This window comes from Rattus norvegicus, chromosome 8, assembly GCF_021556685.1.
Source record: "Rattus norvegicus strain SHRSP/BbbUtx chromosome 8, alternate assembly SHRSP_T2T, whole genome shotgun sequence".
Lineage (NCBI taxonomy): Eukaryota > Metazoa > Chordata > Mammalia > Rodentia > Muridae > Rattus > Rattus norvegicus.
Window position 1 is genome coordinate 53,235,500 of NC_141541.1, and position 12,725 is coordinate 53,248,224.

The following is a 12,725-nucleotide window of genomic DNA, read 5'->3' on the forward strand; positions in this document are numbered from 1 at the left end:
TCCCTTACCTCCATGCCTGGCCACGGAGGGAGAGGCTTTACAGTCCCTTAACCTCTGTCTCCCTTTATCTCACGTGATCTCACCTCAGTGCCATGAGGTGCGTCTTACTCTTCTAGGGAGGATGAATTTGAAGTCCAGAGTGGCTTACTCAAAGAAAGGTTGTCCCAAGCCTTCCCTTACAGAGCATCACTGTATCCATTCCCAAGAAGGCTGGGGTTTCCAGAGACCCTAGCCTAGAATAGGGTGCATTAGACTCAGTGCTACCAGATCCCCAATGGCTCCCAGTGTCCTCTCTTGGCATTCAGTGTGAGAGGCTTAGTAGACACGGAGATGTGCTGACAGGCATCTAAGCAAGCATAAGGAACAAGTACTACAGTCTCACTGTCACTAAGTCTTTTAGATTGCATCTCCCACCAGTAAATGACACTGCGTATTGTATACTGTGTGTATTGTAATATTTATGCATGCACAAAATACTTTTGTACTTACACACTGATAGGGGCAGCCATTAAAAAGCACACATGCAAATGTAAGTTAAGATGGAGAAGATTAGAGCTCCCCTTTATGCTACTTTCCGACTGTGTATCAGGCTCATATTTAAGACCACCTTTGGGCCACCTTGGGCTATGGGCTCCTATGACATGACTTCAATGTGTTGAGGCAAGGCTTGACCACCTCTAAGCCTCTCCCTGCCCACCGGGCAGCTGGTGTCTAAGGGCTGGTGTTGGTGACTCCAGTTGCTACCAGATCATGTGCTTGTATCCATGTGGGGTAAGCATGCTTAGCTTAAGAAAATGTTCAGTTGCCAAAGCACCTAGTAACTAGGGACAAAATTATTTCATTTTCCCATTGTGTATGTGTGTGCATTAGAATCCATGGATGTGTGCACACATGCGTGAGTGCACATGCTTACACATGCGTCAGGAGGCCAGATTCTGAGTGCCTTTCTCAATCATTCTCCACTGTACTCTTTGAGACAGGGTCTCTCACTGAACTTGGAGCTTGCCAATTTGGCTATACTGACTGGTCAGTGGGTCTCCTGCCTGGGAGATTTCTCCAGAGCTGGGATTGCAGATACGTACTGCGGCATCCAGCCTTCCTGAGACACAGAGCCTGTTCAGTTCACATTGTTGATACCAAACGTGGTGCCCTGGGGTCACAGTGATTCCAGGGCATAGAAGTCCTTTGTTTGGGCTGGTGTAAAGAGACCTTGGCCATGACATCTCTTAGGTCAGTGCCGCTTATATTTCAGCCTGGGACTGGCCTCACACTTTCGTTTGGCACCTGAAATAGTTTACTTGCTGCTCCTATCTATGGAGGTCAGACCATGCAAGCAGACCTAGCACATCTCCATGGTTTCCCAACCCCTGGACTCTGGATAGGCAGTCTAAGGTCTAGGGTCTTCTGAGATAGCCATAGTCAGTGGAATGTGGCTATATGACACATGTCTGCTCCTGGGTGACATCGTGATCTCACAGGGATACCACCAAACGCTATGCAGGACCATCACAAGGACGAGAGTTTATCCCGATGAAAGAATCAGGATGCATAGAAAAGGTCACTTAACCAATCATAGCTTCTCCACCATGACCCAAGACAAGACAGTGCTAGATCCTTTCTTCTTCTTCATATAATGCCTTAGTATTGTCAAGAAGGGTTCAAAGGCTACTGGTCACTTATGAAAAGCCTCTAGTATGCTACTGTTGTAGAAAATTACAGTCTAGGTGACGGTGCCACCCACATTCAGGGCCAGTTTTACCCTCTCATTTATTCTCCAACATGCCAATCATCTCTGGGAATGCCCTTATAGAAAGAAGTGGGCTTTTCTGGTCTCTTAGGCACCTCTCAGCCTGTAGTACCAGGGAAGTGTTAAGTGTTAGTGAACCCCCAAAGACCAGCCGAAAGCTGATCTGATGCAATCATACCAGGGCCTTTATTTGAACTAGTTCAGGCCCCTCAGTCCACCACTGACATGCAGGATGGTTTGGGTGGAGAGGAGCCCTGAACATCTATCTGGGTAAGGTTTTATAGAAAGCAGCAAGAGCGGGCTGAGTGTCTCTAGCCTGGCAAATGTCTAATTGGAGAGCTACTGTGGTCTTTAGCATCACTGGCTGGCGCTGGGAGTCAAACCATAAACTTAACTTCTGCTTCCCTCTGCATAGGTGGTTATTAGGCAGGGGGTGGGCTCGTTCGGGATTAACCTGGACATGCTGGATTTGTTGGTGATATCCCAGAAACTGGAGCTAGGCTCGGGTTATGTTGGGGGGGATGGGGATAACTTGGAAACTATGCTAGGTACCAGCCTGTTAGCTTACCTGAATTCAAACTCAGGTCATGAGTGGAGTCTGAACTTAAAAAGATCTGATCTCTCAAATACAATCAAGATGTTGTAAATGCCCCGGAATTCCAAGCCCAGCAGCCCTGCCTGGGCTCTGAGCCTTGAGAGTCTGGCCCCTGCTGCCACCCACCTTCCGTCTATGTCCCCAACCACATTAGCAGTTAACGATGAAGGATCTTCACATTGGGTTGTCTTGTGAGTTTTATCACACTCGAGGATGTTATGTGCCAAGTATTCTTGGGGCAGCATCTACCAAAAAAATATCCAAAATGTTCATTTATCTTAAATCATTTTACTTAAACAATGCTAGCCCAAACATAAGCAAATTTTCTCTCTAAACTTAAGCACCTTCAAAACGACTCTCCCCTGTTTCCTCCCCAGAGTGATACAATCAGGGCTGTTTTCTTTGGGAAAGTCCCTACATTAACTCTCACCTGAACAAACTTTGGTGGGCTTCAGGCCCATGGGATACATGGTTGTAGCCACAGATGAACCAGTTGAGTGAAGGCTTGCCCAAAACTGCAGATTCCTGGATCATCTCCACAGAGTCTGGCTGGACAGCCGTGGAGACGCCTGGAGAACTCTGGCACACATGGCGAGCCTCTGCTTCTGACTTGTCTGCATTTCAGGAAAATGTTGGCTCAGATTTGGGGTCCTTGATACACAGGGGTACATGGAAGCTCAGGGCTGAGTGGCAGGGAATGAATTCATGTTGAAATTCTATTTCGAGAAGTTAGTGAGCAGGATTCATAATGTGTAGGTGTCTTTCTGCTGCTTGTGCTGTTTGCCCTGTTAGGAGAAGCAGGGAGGAGAGCGTAGGGTCTCAGCACTGCCCGTGGATGAAAGCAGGATGATCAGTGATCGCACCCTGGGTGCCAGTGGGGTGGCTGGCACTGAGGGCAGGGGGTTGTGACGAGGCCTGGGGCTCACCAGGGTCCTGTCCCCAGATGAGCTGTCCAGCTGCGCAATCACTCTGACTCTGAGCAACAACGGGATAGCAGAGATGAGTTTCAGCAATATTTCAACGTTTGTGGTGCTCCGGAAACCGTGAACCCGATCAATGACTCGTTGTAATAAGTATTGGCAGGTCAAGCTGTTTGGGCAAAATAATAGATTGTGTGACACAAAGAAGATTGTCATGCCAGTTTAATAAATGAGCGTAAGACAGAGATGGGAAAGACGGTGGAATGGAGTAGTGTACCTGGCTGAGAGGTGGAAATGGAGACACCGCAGGTACAGCAGGTACGGAAGGTACAACGGAGGTGGACAGAGAGGCATGTAGTTGCTGAGGGAGCGTCCCTGGGCTACCCAGGGGTTTGGGCCACCACCGATTCTACAGGGGTCACATATCAGATGTCCTGTATATCAGATATTTACACTATGATTCATAAGAGTAGCAAAATTTTAGTTATGAAGCAGGAACAAAATAACTTTTATGGTTGGGTTATGCAGGTTCACAGCATGACGAACTGTATTAAAGGGTCACAGTGTCAGGAAGGTTGAGAACCACTGCTCTAGATTAATTTGTTCTTTTTCTTGTGACCATCTAGAAATGGTGATTTAAGAACTTTCTTCTTCTTTTCTCCCTCTTCTTCCTCTTCTTCCTCTCCTCCTCCTCTCCCTCTCCCTCTCCCCCCCCCCATCTCTCTCTCTCTCCCCCCCTCTCAATGAATCTGGAGTTCACTGATTGGACAGCCTAGCTGGCTAGCAAGCCCACAGGTCCTTCTTGTCTTTGCCACTCAGTGTACATACCACCACATCCACCTTCTAAAAGCTCTTTTAAAACGTTTAATCTTGTAGAATTTTATACATGCCCAAAACCTCTCCCCAGCTTCATGTCCTCTTTTGATAACTTACGGAATAGTATCCACACCATCTTTCTGTGCTCGCGTGTGGGGCCACCCACCGGAGCACACGCAATACCAGGTGCCACTTCCTCCCCTGAAGACAACCAACTCTCCTGAGCCTAGGAAACTTCACCTGCCAAAGTCTTCAGATGGCCGGTCGTCACGGCCCTCCCTCCGTCTGTCTGGGCTGGGGTTGAGCCTAGTTAGATCTTGTGCTAGTGTTGTGTGGTGGCTACAGCTGTGCAGCAGCCTTGTCCCGTCTGAAAGACGCTTCTCACCACACTCCTCCCCAACCCTGGATGCTTCCTGAGCTGGGTGGGAAGGGGATGTGCTAGGGATGTCCCACTTAGGACTGACGGCTTCACGGTTACTCATATGCTGCTCTCCGATCAGCTGTGAGTCACTATGGTAATGGATGACCATTGTGAAACCGAGCTTTCTCTGATGAGGGCTGAGGGCTAGGCTAATCTACGTGTATACATCTGAGTGTCTAGATGTCAGTTTGATAGCTGCCGTGCCAGCAAAATAATAGTAGGTTCTCCTCTAGCCTCTATGAACTCTCCAGCCATAGGTTCTTAGATGACTACCAGCTTCTGTTTACTTATTAGCTTGGGTTCTGGGGGCTCAAACTCAGATTCTCATGTATTTTACTCACTGAGTCATCTCCCCAGATCCTTTCTAGAAATTGTTTTCCTCCCCATAGGGCTCATGCTAGAAACACACACACACACACACACACACACACACACACACACACACACACACACCTTTTAGCTTATCAGAATTAGTTTAGGGTTTATATCAGCTTGATTGTATTGATTACTGCTCCCCTCAATCTTTATTTGTGTGTGTTTGCTTACCCTGTATGCTAAAGTCACAAGTCTAACAAATATTGCTATGATTACTTACCAGCTGTGATCATAGTTGGCATTACACTACTTTGCAGCCATCCAATTCTTTTGTGCTATTTATGGACAAATGCGTCTCCATCTGTTGTAGCCCCAACATTGTATAATATATCATTTGTTTTATGCAAATTGTTTTCTATATCTGTGAAGATCTGAGAAATATACATCCATACAAAAATTATAGAATTATCTTTATTGGTGTTTATAGTGTGTGTGTGTGTGTGTGTGTGTGTGTGTGTGTGTTCATACATACTACAAAGTGCTCCCCCACTGAGCTGCACTGAGTCTAAGATTAATAGTCCAGCACCTGGTCCTACTGAGGCTTGAACTCAGGGCCTTATGCATGGAAAACAGAGGTAAGCATACTGTGGAGCGGCTTCGTGTGTATTCCAACAATCATGCAGTATCATTTGCTCTCTGCCTGAAGAAAGCCTTCCACTAATGTCTATACTATTCAGTAAGTTTTTAACCTTGAAAAATTTGTCTTTATTTTGTCTTCATTATTGAAAGACAGCTCTTGGCTGCTGGGTTTTCCTTTGAGCACCGTATCTCTGATCTTTGCTGTTTCCACTCAGAAGCAGCAGCTGTCACACGGGTCCTGTTCGCCCATGAGTCCCAACATGTCTTCTTGCTGCTTTCATGTGTTCCTCTTGTTTGATTTTTAGCATTGTTTTGCCAGCATTTGTCTATTTGTAAATCTCTTATTTGGAATTTCTGGGTATATATGTTATCAGTTTTTAAAAGTAAGTTTCATAAATTTTATGCATTTTTACCCATCCTCTGGCCTTTCCCCCAGTTCTAGCACCACTGTTACTCTTGATAGTAGTGTTTCTCTGGCTGCTTGCCTCACATGTCCCTTCTGCCATCTAGCTCGTTCCAAGCTTTCTTATTCCTCGTTCTATTGGTCTGGATCTACTGTTGAGATCCTTCAGTGAATGCATTGGTTTTTATTTCTACCATTTTCAAGACAGAATTTTAATTCTTTAGACAGGGTCTGAGTGTTTAGCTGAGGCTAGCCTCAAACTACCAAACACAAGGCATCCTCCTGCCTCAGCCCCCACAGTTCTGCAGTGCTGTGATGACAGGTGTCTTCCACAGCCCCCTTTACATCTTTTGTCACGTCTTCCTTTCATTCTGGAAACAACTATGGTGACTAAAATTTTTTTCTATTAAATCCAACATTAGATCATTCTTCCAGTCTGATTCCCCATCTTTCGGGCGCAGCATTGACTGTCTTCTCCTCTTGGTAGGCAGAACATTCTCCATGTTCTGTTGCAGAGGTCCTGGGTCCAGGCTCCTGGGTCCTTCCTGGGAAGCTTGTAGCTGTCACTACATAGTGAGTTCTGCATTTTAGGCTGAGTAGTAAGCTGAGATGTCTCTACTTTGCTGAGCTGAGCCTGAAGTGGAAGATTCTTGTCTTTCTTAACCAATTGTCTCAAATCCAATTAGTGCTCCCTTTGACTGTAAAGAGCAAAGAAGCTACCTTTGGAGTGCTATTGATGACTGCAGACTCATGGTTGAGGAAGAGAGACACAGAAGGCTTCTGTGACAACCCAATTCCCACACTCCACAGTAACAGCCTGGACAGAAAAAAGCCATGGAAGAGAACTCGTAAAACCTCTTAAAATTCTTCTTCTTCTTCTCCTTCTTCCCCTCCCCCTCCCCCACTTCCCCCTCCTCCTCCTACCCCTGTCCCTCTTCCTCCTTCTTCTCTCCCTCCCCCTCCTCCCCTCCCCCTCCCTCTCCTCCTCTTTCTCCCCCCTCTCTCCCCCTCTTCCTCCTCCTCCTCTTCCTCTTCCCCTTTCCCTCCTCTTCTTCCTCCTTCCCCTCCCCTTCCTCCCCCTCCCCCTTCTTCCTCCTCCTCCCCGTTCCTCTTTCTCCTCCTTCTTTCCCTCCCCCTCCTCTCCTTCCCCTCCCTCTCCTCCTGCTCCTCCTCCACCTCCTTTTCCTCCTCCTCTTTTTTTGGGGGCTCCTAAGGGTGGGGTAGGGATTGAGCTGGGAGGATTGGGAAGTGAATATGCTCAGGGTTCATGCTGTGAAATTTCCAAATAATCAATAAAAATATTATGGAAAAAAATTCTCACAAATCTTCTAAAACAGATATTTTTCATCTGCTGTTTGCCTGTAAGCCTTAAATAGTTGTTAAAAAAAAGTCTTATCTCTCTTTGAAAGCAAAAAGTCTTCATGTTTTTGTGCCAGAATCTTATCTCTCCCTTTTCCTCTTCCTCCTTCTCTTTCTCCTCCCCCTCTTCCTCCCCCTCCTCTTCTTTCTCCCCTTCCTCTTCTTCCTCCTCCTCTCCCCTCCTCCCCTCTTCCTTTCACCCTTCTATCTCTTAGATTTTGAACTGTGTTTGGTTTGGTTTTTTCCTTTACTTTCCCTCTTCCTTTCCTCTTCTCTCCCTCCTTAAGCTGTAAGTTCATTGGGCTGATCCTGCTTCCTAGATTATAAGGCTTAAGGTTGACTCTTCCCACTGAAGCCATCTGCCAGATATCAAGTTATTTGACATTTGATCTTTGCATCCTGTGGCACACACAGATCAGTACCCGAGGACAATTTACCATTTCTTCTTTCCTTCTAACTCAACCCCTCACTCTTTTCTGCTCGAATTTATTCTATACACAGCAGCAGAGCAAATTTTAGAACGGGCATGTTGGTCACAGCTTTGCTCCAGTAGCTGCTTAAACGGCTTCCCACAAAGTAGAACTCCTTCATGTAGACCACAGGCAGGGCCAGATGAGGTAATCTCTTCATCGTGTTCTTATTGTCTCCTCTTTGTGCCCCACTCCACACCCAGCCCTAATCCATACAAGCCAAACTCCATGCCCAGCCCTATTCCACACACCTCAGCCCCACTCCACACCCAGCCCTAATCCATACCAGCCAAACTCCATGCCCAGCCCTATTCCACACACCTCAGCCCCACTCCACACCCAGCCCTACTCTGTGCCCCGACGCCGGTGTATGCTCCATCCTCACACACAAGACAATCGATATTTTTTATGAATCCATTGGTTTTTATTCTCTAATGAGAGCAATTTGTCCATCTGTTTTCTGGATCTAAAAGGCCTCTTGACACTTAAAAAAAAATCACATTATTCTATGTGGCCTATGTGTCAGAGTCAAGGATGTCTTTCTCACCTCCTAGACTAGCTCATCCCCCTGTTCTGACTCTGGTCCCTGTACTTCGGTGAACAAACATGGTGCCCAGAGTGGTTGGCTCACCCCTATGGACCATGTTTTATGAGGTCAGGAGTCCTTTGCCCTGACCTCTCTGTGCCCAGTGAAGAGTGGGCATAGACCTTGGCACACTCAGAACTCCATACAGACCTCTTAGGCACGTGACAAATGTTCCCTGGAGGCAGGAAGTCAGGGTTGTTGCTAAGGGTTGTTGCTAAGGGTTGTTGCTAAGGGTTGTTGCTAAGGGTTGTTGCTAAGGGTTGTTGCTAAGGCATCCGCAGGCTTTGCTGAGAGCTCAGGTGTCTCCTGAGCAATGGCTTCTGAATTTCAGAGGAAAACCTCATTTCTAGCCATAGTCACAATCTGGTTCATTAGCTGACCACACAGTGGACACATATTGCAGGGGAGTCCACTGAGTATTCTGTCTTTGGGCCTTTGCTGTCCTAAGGTGGCCGACTCCCTCCCACTTGTCATGTCTGTGGTGAGTAACTCCTAACTTGGTTACAGGTTATAGAACGCCTCCATTTCCCACTTATATTTACTTGATGTTGTTACCCCCGAGCTGGTTCTAACCTACGTGGCAGTTGTAAGACGGGAAATAAAGACTGAGATGGAGACGATCAAAAATCATCACTGCAGGGACGGGGTGGGTGGTTCATTTCACAAAATTTTGTCTTGCAACGGTAAAGACCCAAGCTCCATCTTTAAGGCCTATGTCAAAAGAGGTGGGGCTGGGGCTGGGGCTGGGAGCTGGGTGCTTGTGAAACCAGTGCTGGGCGTGGCGGTGGGTGAAAACAGATGGAGGCTCAAGTTTTGTGGGGCAGCCGGCCTGGACTGTGGAGTGTGCCTCAGGCCAGTGAGAGGCCCTGACTCAAACAGCAACAGCAAATAACGGTGTGGGGTGAACTGCGTCTCAGCAACAACACTCAACCCTGTTTTCTGGTCTCCACACTGGACTGGGGGAGAGGGGGAGGGGAGAGGGAGAGGGGCCGGGGGGAGAGGAGGGAGAGGGAGAGGGGGAGGGGGAGGGGAGGTGAGGGGAGAGGGGGAGGGGAGGGAGAGAGAGAGAGACAGAGACAGACAGCAAGATAGAGAGAGAGACAGCAAGATAGAGAGAGACAGAGAGACAGAGAGACAGAAAGGAGCAGACAGATCTCCCATAGGCCACAGGCTCCAGGCCACAAGCTGAGGTTTGGACAAAAAATAAAAACAAACAAACACATCAGAATTAACAAACAAAGACTTTCTCAAGTTCCTGGTCCTGACACAGCTGCCTCAAAGACTAGATAGAATTTTAAATGCAAAACTCTAAGGTTGCTGAAATGGCTTGGCAGGTGAAAGTACCCGCATGTCTTTAAATAAATTAATTAATAAAAAAATTAAAGTGGAATTTAATTCTACTTTCTGGAAAACCCTTCATTTTTTTTTCTGTCGTTAAAGTAATACATGCATCTGCTGTAGAGCTGTGGCGCCTTCGGGAAGTTTGGAAGTGGGGTCTGAGCTCTCCCCGACCACCATCTTCCCTGACCACTGTACTGCTTTTCTTCTGCATCTGCACAGAAAACAGTGTTAGGTCTGCTGCTTTCTGTTGGCTGTGTAAGGAGGAAGGGCTCGTTTGGGCTCACAGTTTGGGTCTGTCATGGCTGGGGGTGGGAATGGTGGCAGGAGTGTGGGGCAGCTGGTCAGGCAGTGTCCCACGCTAGACACAGACTGGCCCTCGTCATTTCACACTCTTCTCCCAGGAACCGCACGGAGCGTCTCATCCATTATATACTTTATATGGACTTCTAGTCATTTAAGACGGAAAGGGAATCTGGTCCTCAGTAGTCCATAATGGCTAGAGGGGAAATGGCCACAATATTGTTTTTACACAATTAATATCAAAACTATGAAGAGACAGCCTTAAAAATCTGCACAGGAGAGATAAATACCAAATTTGGGTGAGGGGTTACTTAGAGGGAAAACCAAGGACTATTCTACAAGTTAGATCTAAGAATAAATTATTCTTTGAGAATTTCATACATGTATAGAATAAAGTTTGATATGTCGATTCCTTATTTCCCCCCCAACTCTCCCTGGTATTCTCCCATTGTATCTACCTCTCAACCTCATGCTGCTTTTTTTCTCTTTTAATAATCCACTAAGTCCAGCTTGTGCTACATAAGTCCCATATGTGGGCCATCCCCTGGAGCAGGGATAACCTAGGAGTACCCACATCCCTAAAGAGGAACAACTGTTCCTTCTGTCAACTATCAACTGTCAATTGCTTATCAGTTAGGGGTAGGACCCGGTGAGCTCCTCCCCACTTCATACTGGAACCTTGGCTGCCCTGGTTGTGTGCAGGCGACCACAGCTGCTGTGGGTTTATGAGAACAACAGTCATTTCATATCCAGATGACGGCATTCCACAGCTCCGGTCCCTAGCCTTATATGCCCGCCTCCCACCTCCCCTTCAGCCAATGTTTGCCACTGAGGGCTGAGCACTCAGAGTTGCTTGTTCTCAGCTCATTGACTAGTTATGGCCTTTGCTTGCGGTCTTTAATAAGCAAGGATGGCACAATTTTAGAATCTTTGGAGGTTAGAAGAGAAACATTGTTGCTACCATGTTCTTCTGTATAGCAGGGATATTTTACAATAGAAATTTAAGGGTCTAAAAGGGAGGCTAAGTAAGGAATATTCACTAAAGAAACATTCTGGAAAAACTGAGAAGAAAGAGTAACGAGTGTTTCTGCTAGCAATCTCAGCAGGCCCAAAGGAGGAACAGAGATGGAACTTCCTTCCCTCCTCACCTCTGGATCTCAGGTCAACGACTTCCCTATTAGTGCTTTCCTTTTGGTATTTTCTACTTCTGGCCACTTTGCTTTGATAAATCCCCTCAAAATCCCAGCTTCCACATTCACTGCTAGTGCTACTAACATGTGAAGGCAAGCCCTTCCCTTCACTCTTGGTCACCCCCCTCTTAGTTATCGACTAGCTTCTGGGATCTCTGTCCTGTCTTTCATGGATGACTCTGCTAGTTAGTTTCAGGTATCAACCCAATATAGCTCAGAGTCATCTGTGGGAGATTCAGTTGGGGGCTTTCCCAGATCAGACTGGCTTGAGGCCATAAGAATGAGATTGTCTTGATTGGTGGCTGCTGTGGGTGAACCATGCCCACTATGGGCAGAAACATGCCTAGGCCTCAGATGTATAAGAAAGTTAAGCAGAATCTGGTGAATGACCCAATAAACAGCATTCCTCCATGGTGTCTGCCCTAACTTCCTTCATGTTAAATTGTGACCTGGAAGCATAAGTCAAATACCTTTCTTCACCTAAATTGCTTCTGGTCAGACTATTTTATCATAGCAACAGAAAGGAATCTAGAATAGCGACCTTGCTTTTGTGTTGGCCTTGGCTCCTTGTCTGTGTTTCTTCTCATGTTCACTTCTTGCCTGAGTGTTTGCTAAAACGTCCTAACTGTTTGTCCTTTTTCAGCATCACCCCTTTCTGCTTTTTTCAACAGCTGGGGTCAGCTTGCCATCAATCATGTCCTTCTACCATGTGACACGGTGTCTAGAAAGGCCGGTGACATATGAGTGATAAAAATAATTTACCCAGTGTATTAATTAGGGAGAACTTATTGGAATATACTCTTAGATATGTGTGGGTTCCCAAGGAAGGGACCGTATTGCATATTGAGGAGAGGGACAAGGATTTCCTCCCTAACAGCTGGGTGGAAGGGCAATTATCTGGCCTTATCTCGTTGGCCATCCATGAACTGCCTATATCTGCTTTCGTAGGTGGACATCACACTAGCCTGTTAAGAGGTTCAGTTTGGAATGAAAGTTGCCTTTCCTAAGACTGGCCCTTTCTGTAGGAAGCTGTGAGTCCCTGGCATCAGGTTCCAAATATTTGTTTAAGACACTGTATGTCACTGGGACCAGGTTCCAAGTAGTTGTGTCCTGGTTATTCAAATGTAGGGAGTTTGCTTTTCATTTTGGTCTTTTGTTGTTGAATGTTCTCTGCTCAGAGTCCTGTGTTGACTACCTTGCTCAGAGAACAGGCCAAGCTCTTCCTGTCTCCAAAGCACTATGGCTCCTGACACCCACTCTGTTTCTACACTCCTTACCACATAGGATACCACGGTCCTTTTGGAGTTCCTTGCTTCCTCTGTTGAGGACATTTTTGCTTTTGATGTCTTCCTCTCACCTCCTTTGGATGTCTCCTTGTCAGCCTTTCGTCCCGAGGCTCCCTGAGCACTTTATTTAAACTCCACTCTCTAGCCCCTCCGGACTTCTCAGCTCTTCGTCTGCCCTATGTGTTGTCCCTGGGCTGCGCCACTGTCGTATATATCATTTAACTTTCTTTCTTTCTTTAAGCTCGTTGGTCATCTCCTTTCACGGAGTGTGTTCTCTACGAGGACAAGGATTTCTGTCACCTCTATTTACTTCTGTAACTCATGTACCTACGAGGAA

General features: G+C 46.7%; 2 protein-coding genes across 5 annotated transcripts in view; one reads left to right on the forward strand and one right to left on the reverse strand.

Moving 5' to 3' along the window:
- The window catches only part of Smim35 (small integral membrane protein 35), a 60,411-nt gene that overhangs the window by 34,254 nt on the left and 13,432 nt on the right, over window positions 1-12,725 (forward strand). The window contains 1 exon segment of one of the 2 annotated variants that reach the window (NM_001430507.1): window positions 8,561-8,752. The gene's annotated coding sequence lies outside the window, so the exon portion shown is untranslated. 2 annotated transcript variants of the gene reach the window in all.
- Window positions 1,915-4,563, reverse strand: LOC120094136 (uncharacterized). 3 transcript variants are annotated; one of them, XR_015627622.1, is made up of 5 exons: window positions 4,319-4,447; window positions 3,540-3,696; window positions 3,269-3,431; window positions 2,773-3,127; window positions 1,915-2,587 (listed from the first exon to the last, which is right to left on the reverse strand). XR_015627622.1 is itself a non-coding variant. In XM_087564124.1 (5 exons), exons 1-4 carry the CDS (start codon window positions 4,558-4,560, stop codon window positions 3,086-3,088), a joined length of 579 nt encoding a protein of 192 aa, XP_087420250.1. In that variant the 5' UTR covers window positions 4,561-4,563; the 3' UTR covers window positions 1,915-2,587; window positions 2,773-3,085. The 3 variants fall into 3 exon arrangements, 1 of the variants encoding a protein (XP_087420250.1); XM_087564124.1 differs by having other exon boundaries at window positions 3,540-3,671; window positions 4,319-4,563; XR_015627623.1 differs by lacking the exons at window positions 1,915-2,587; window positions 3,540-3,696 and having other exon boundaries at window positions 2,613-3,127.

Excerpts from the sequence above, each read along its gene's own strand:
- LOC120094136 (XM_087564124.1), bottom strand. The coding sequence starts at position 4,560 with ATGAGTAACCGTGAAGCCGTCAGTCCTAAGTGGGACATCCCTAGCACA. Across the intron at positions 3,672-4,318 it reads CCATCTGAAGACTTTGGCAG|AATCGGTGGTGGCCCAAACC; the intron begins GTGAAGTTTCCT and ends TGACCCCTGTAG. Across the intron at positions 3,128-3,268 it reads CATCTGGGGACAGGACCCTG|GGCAAACAGCACAAGCAGCA; the intron begins GTGAGCCCCAGG and ends TTCTCCTAACAG.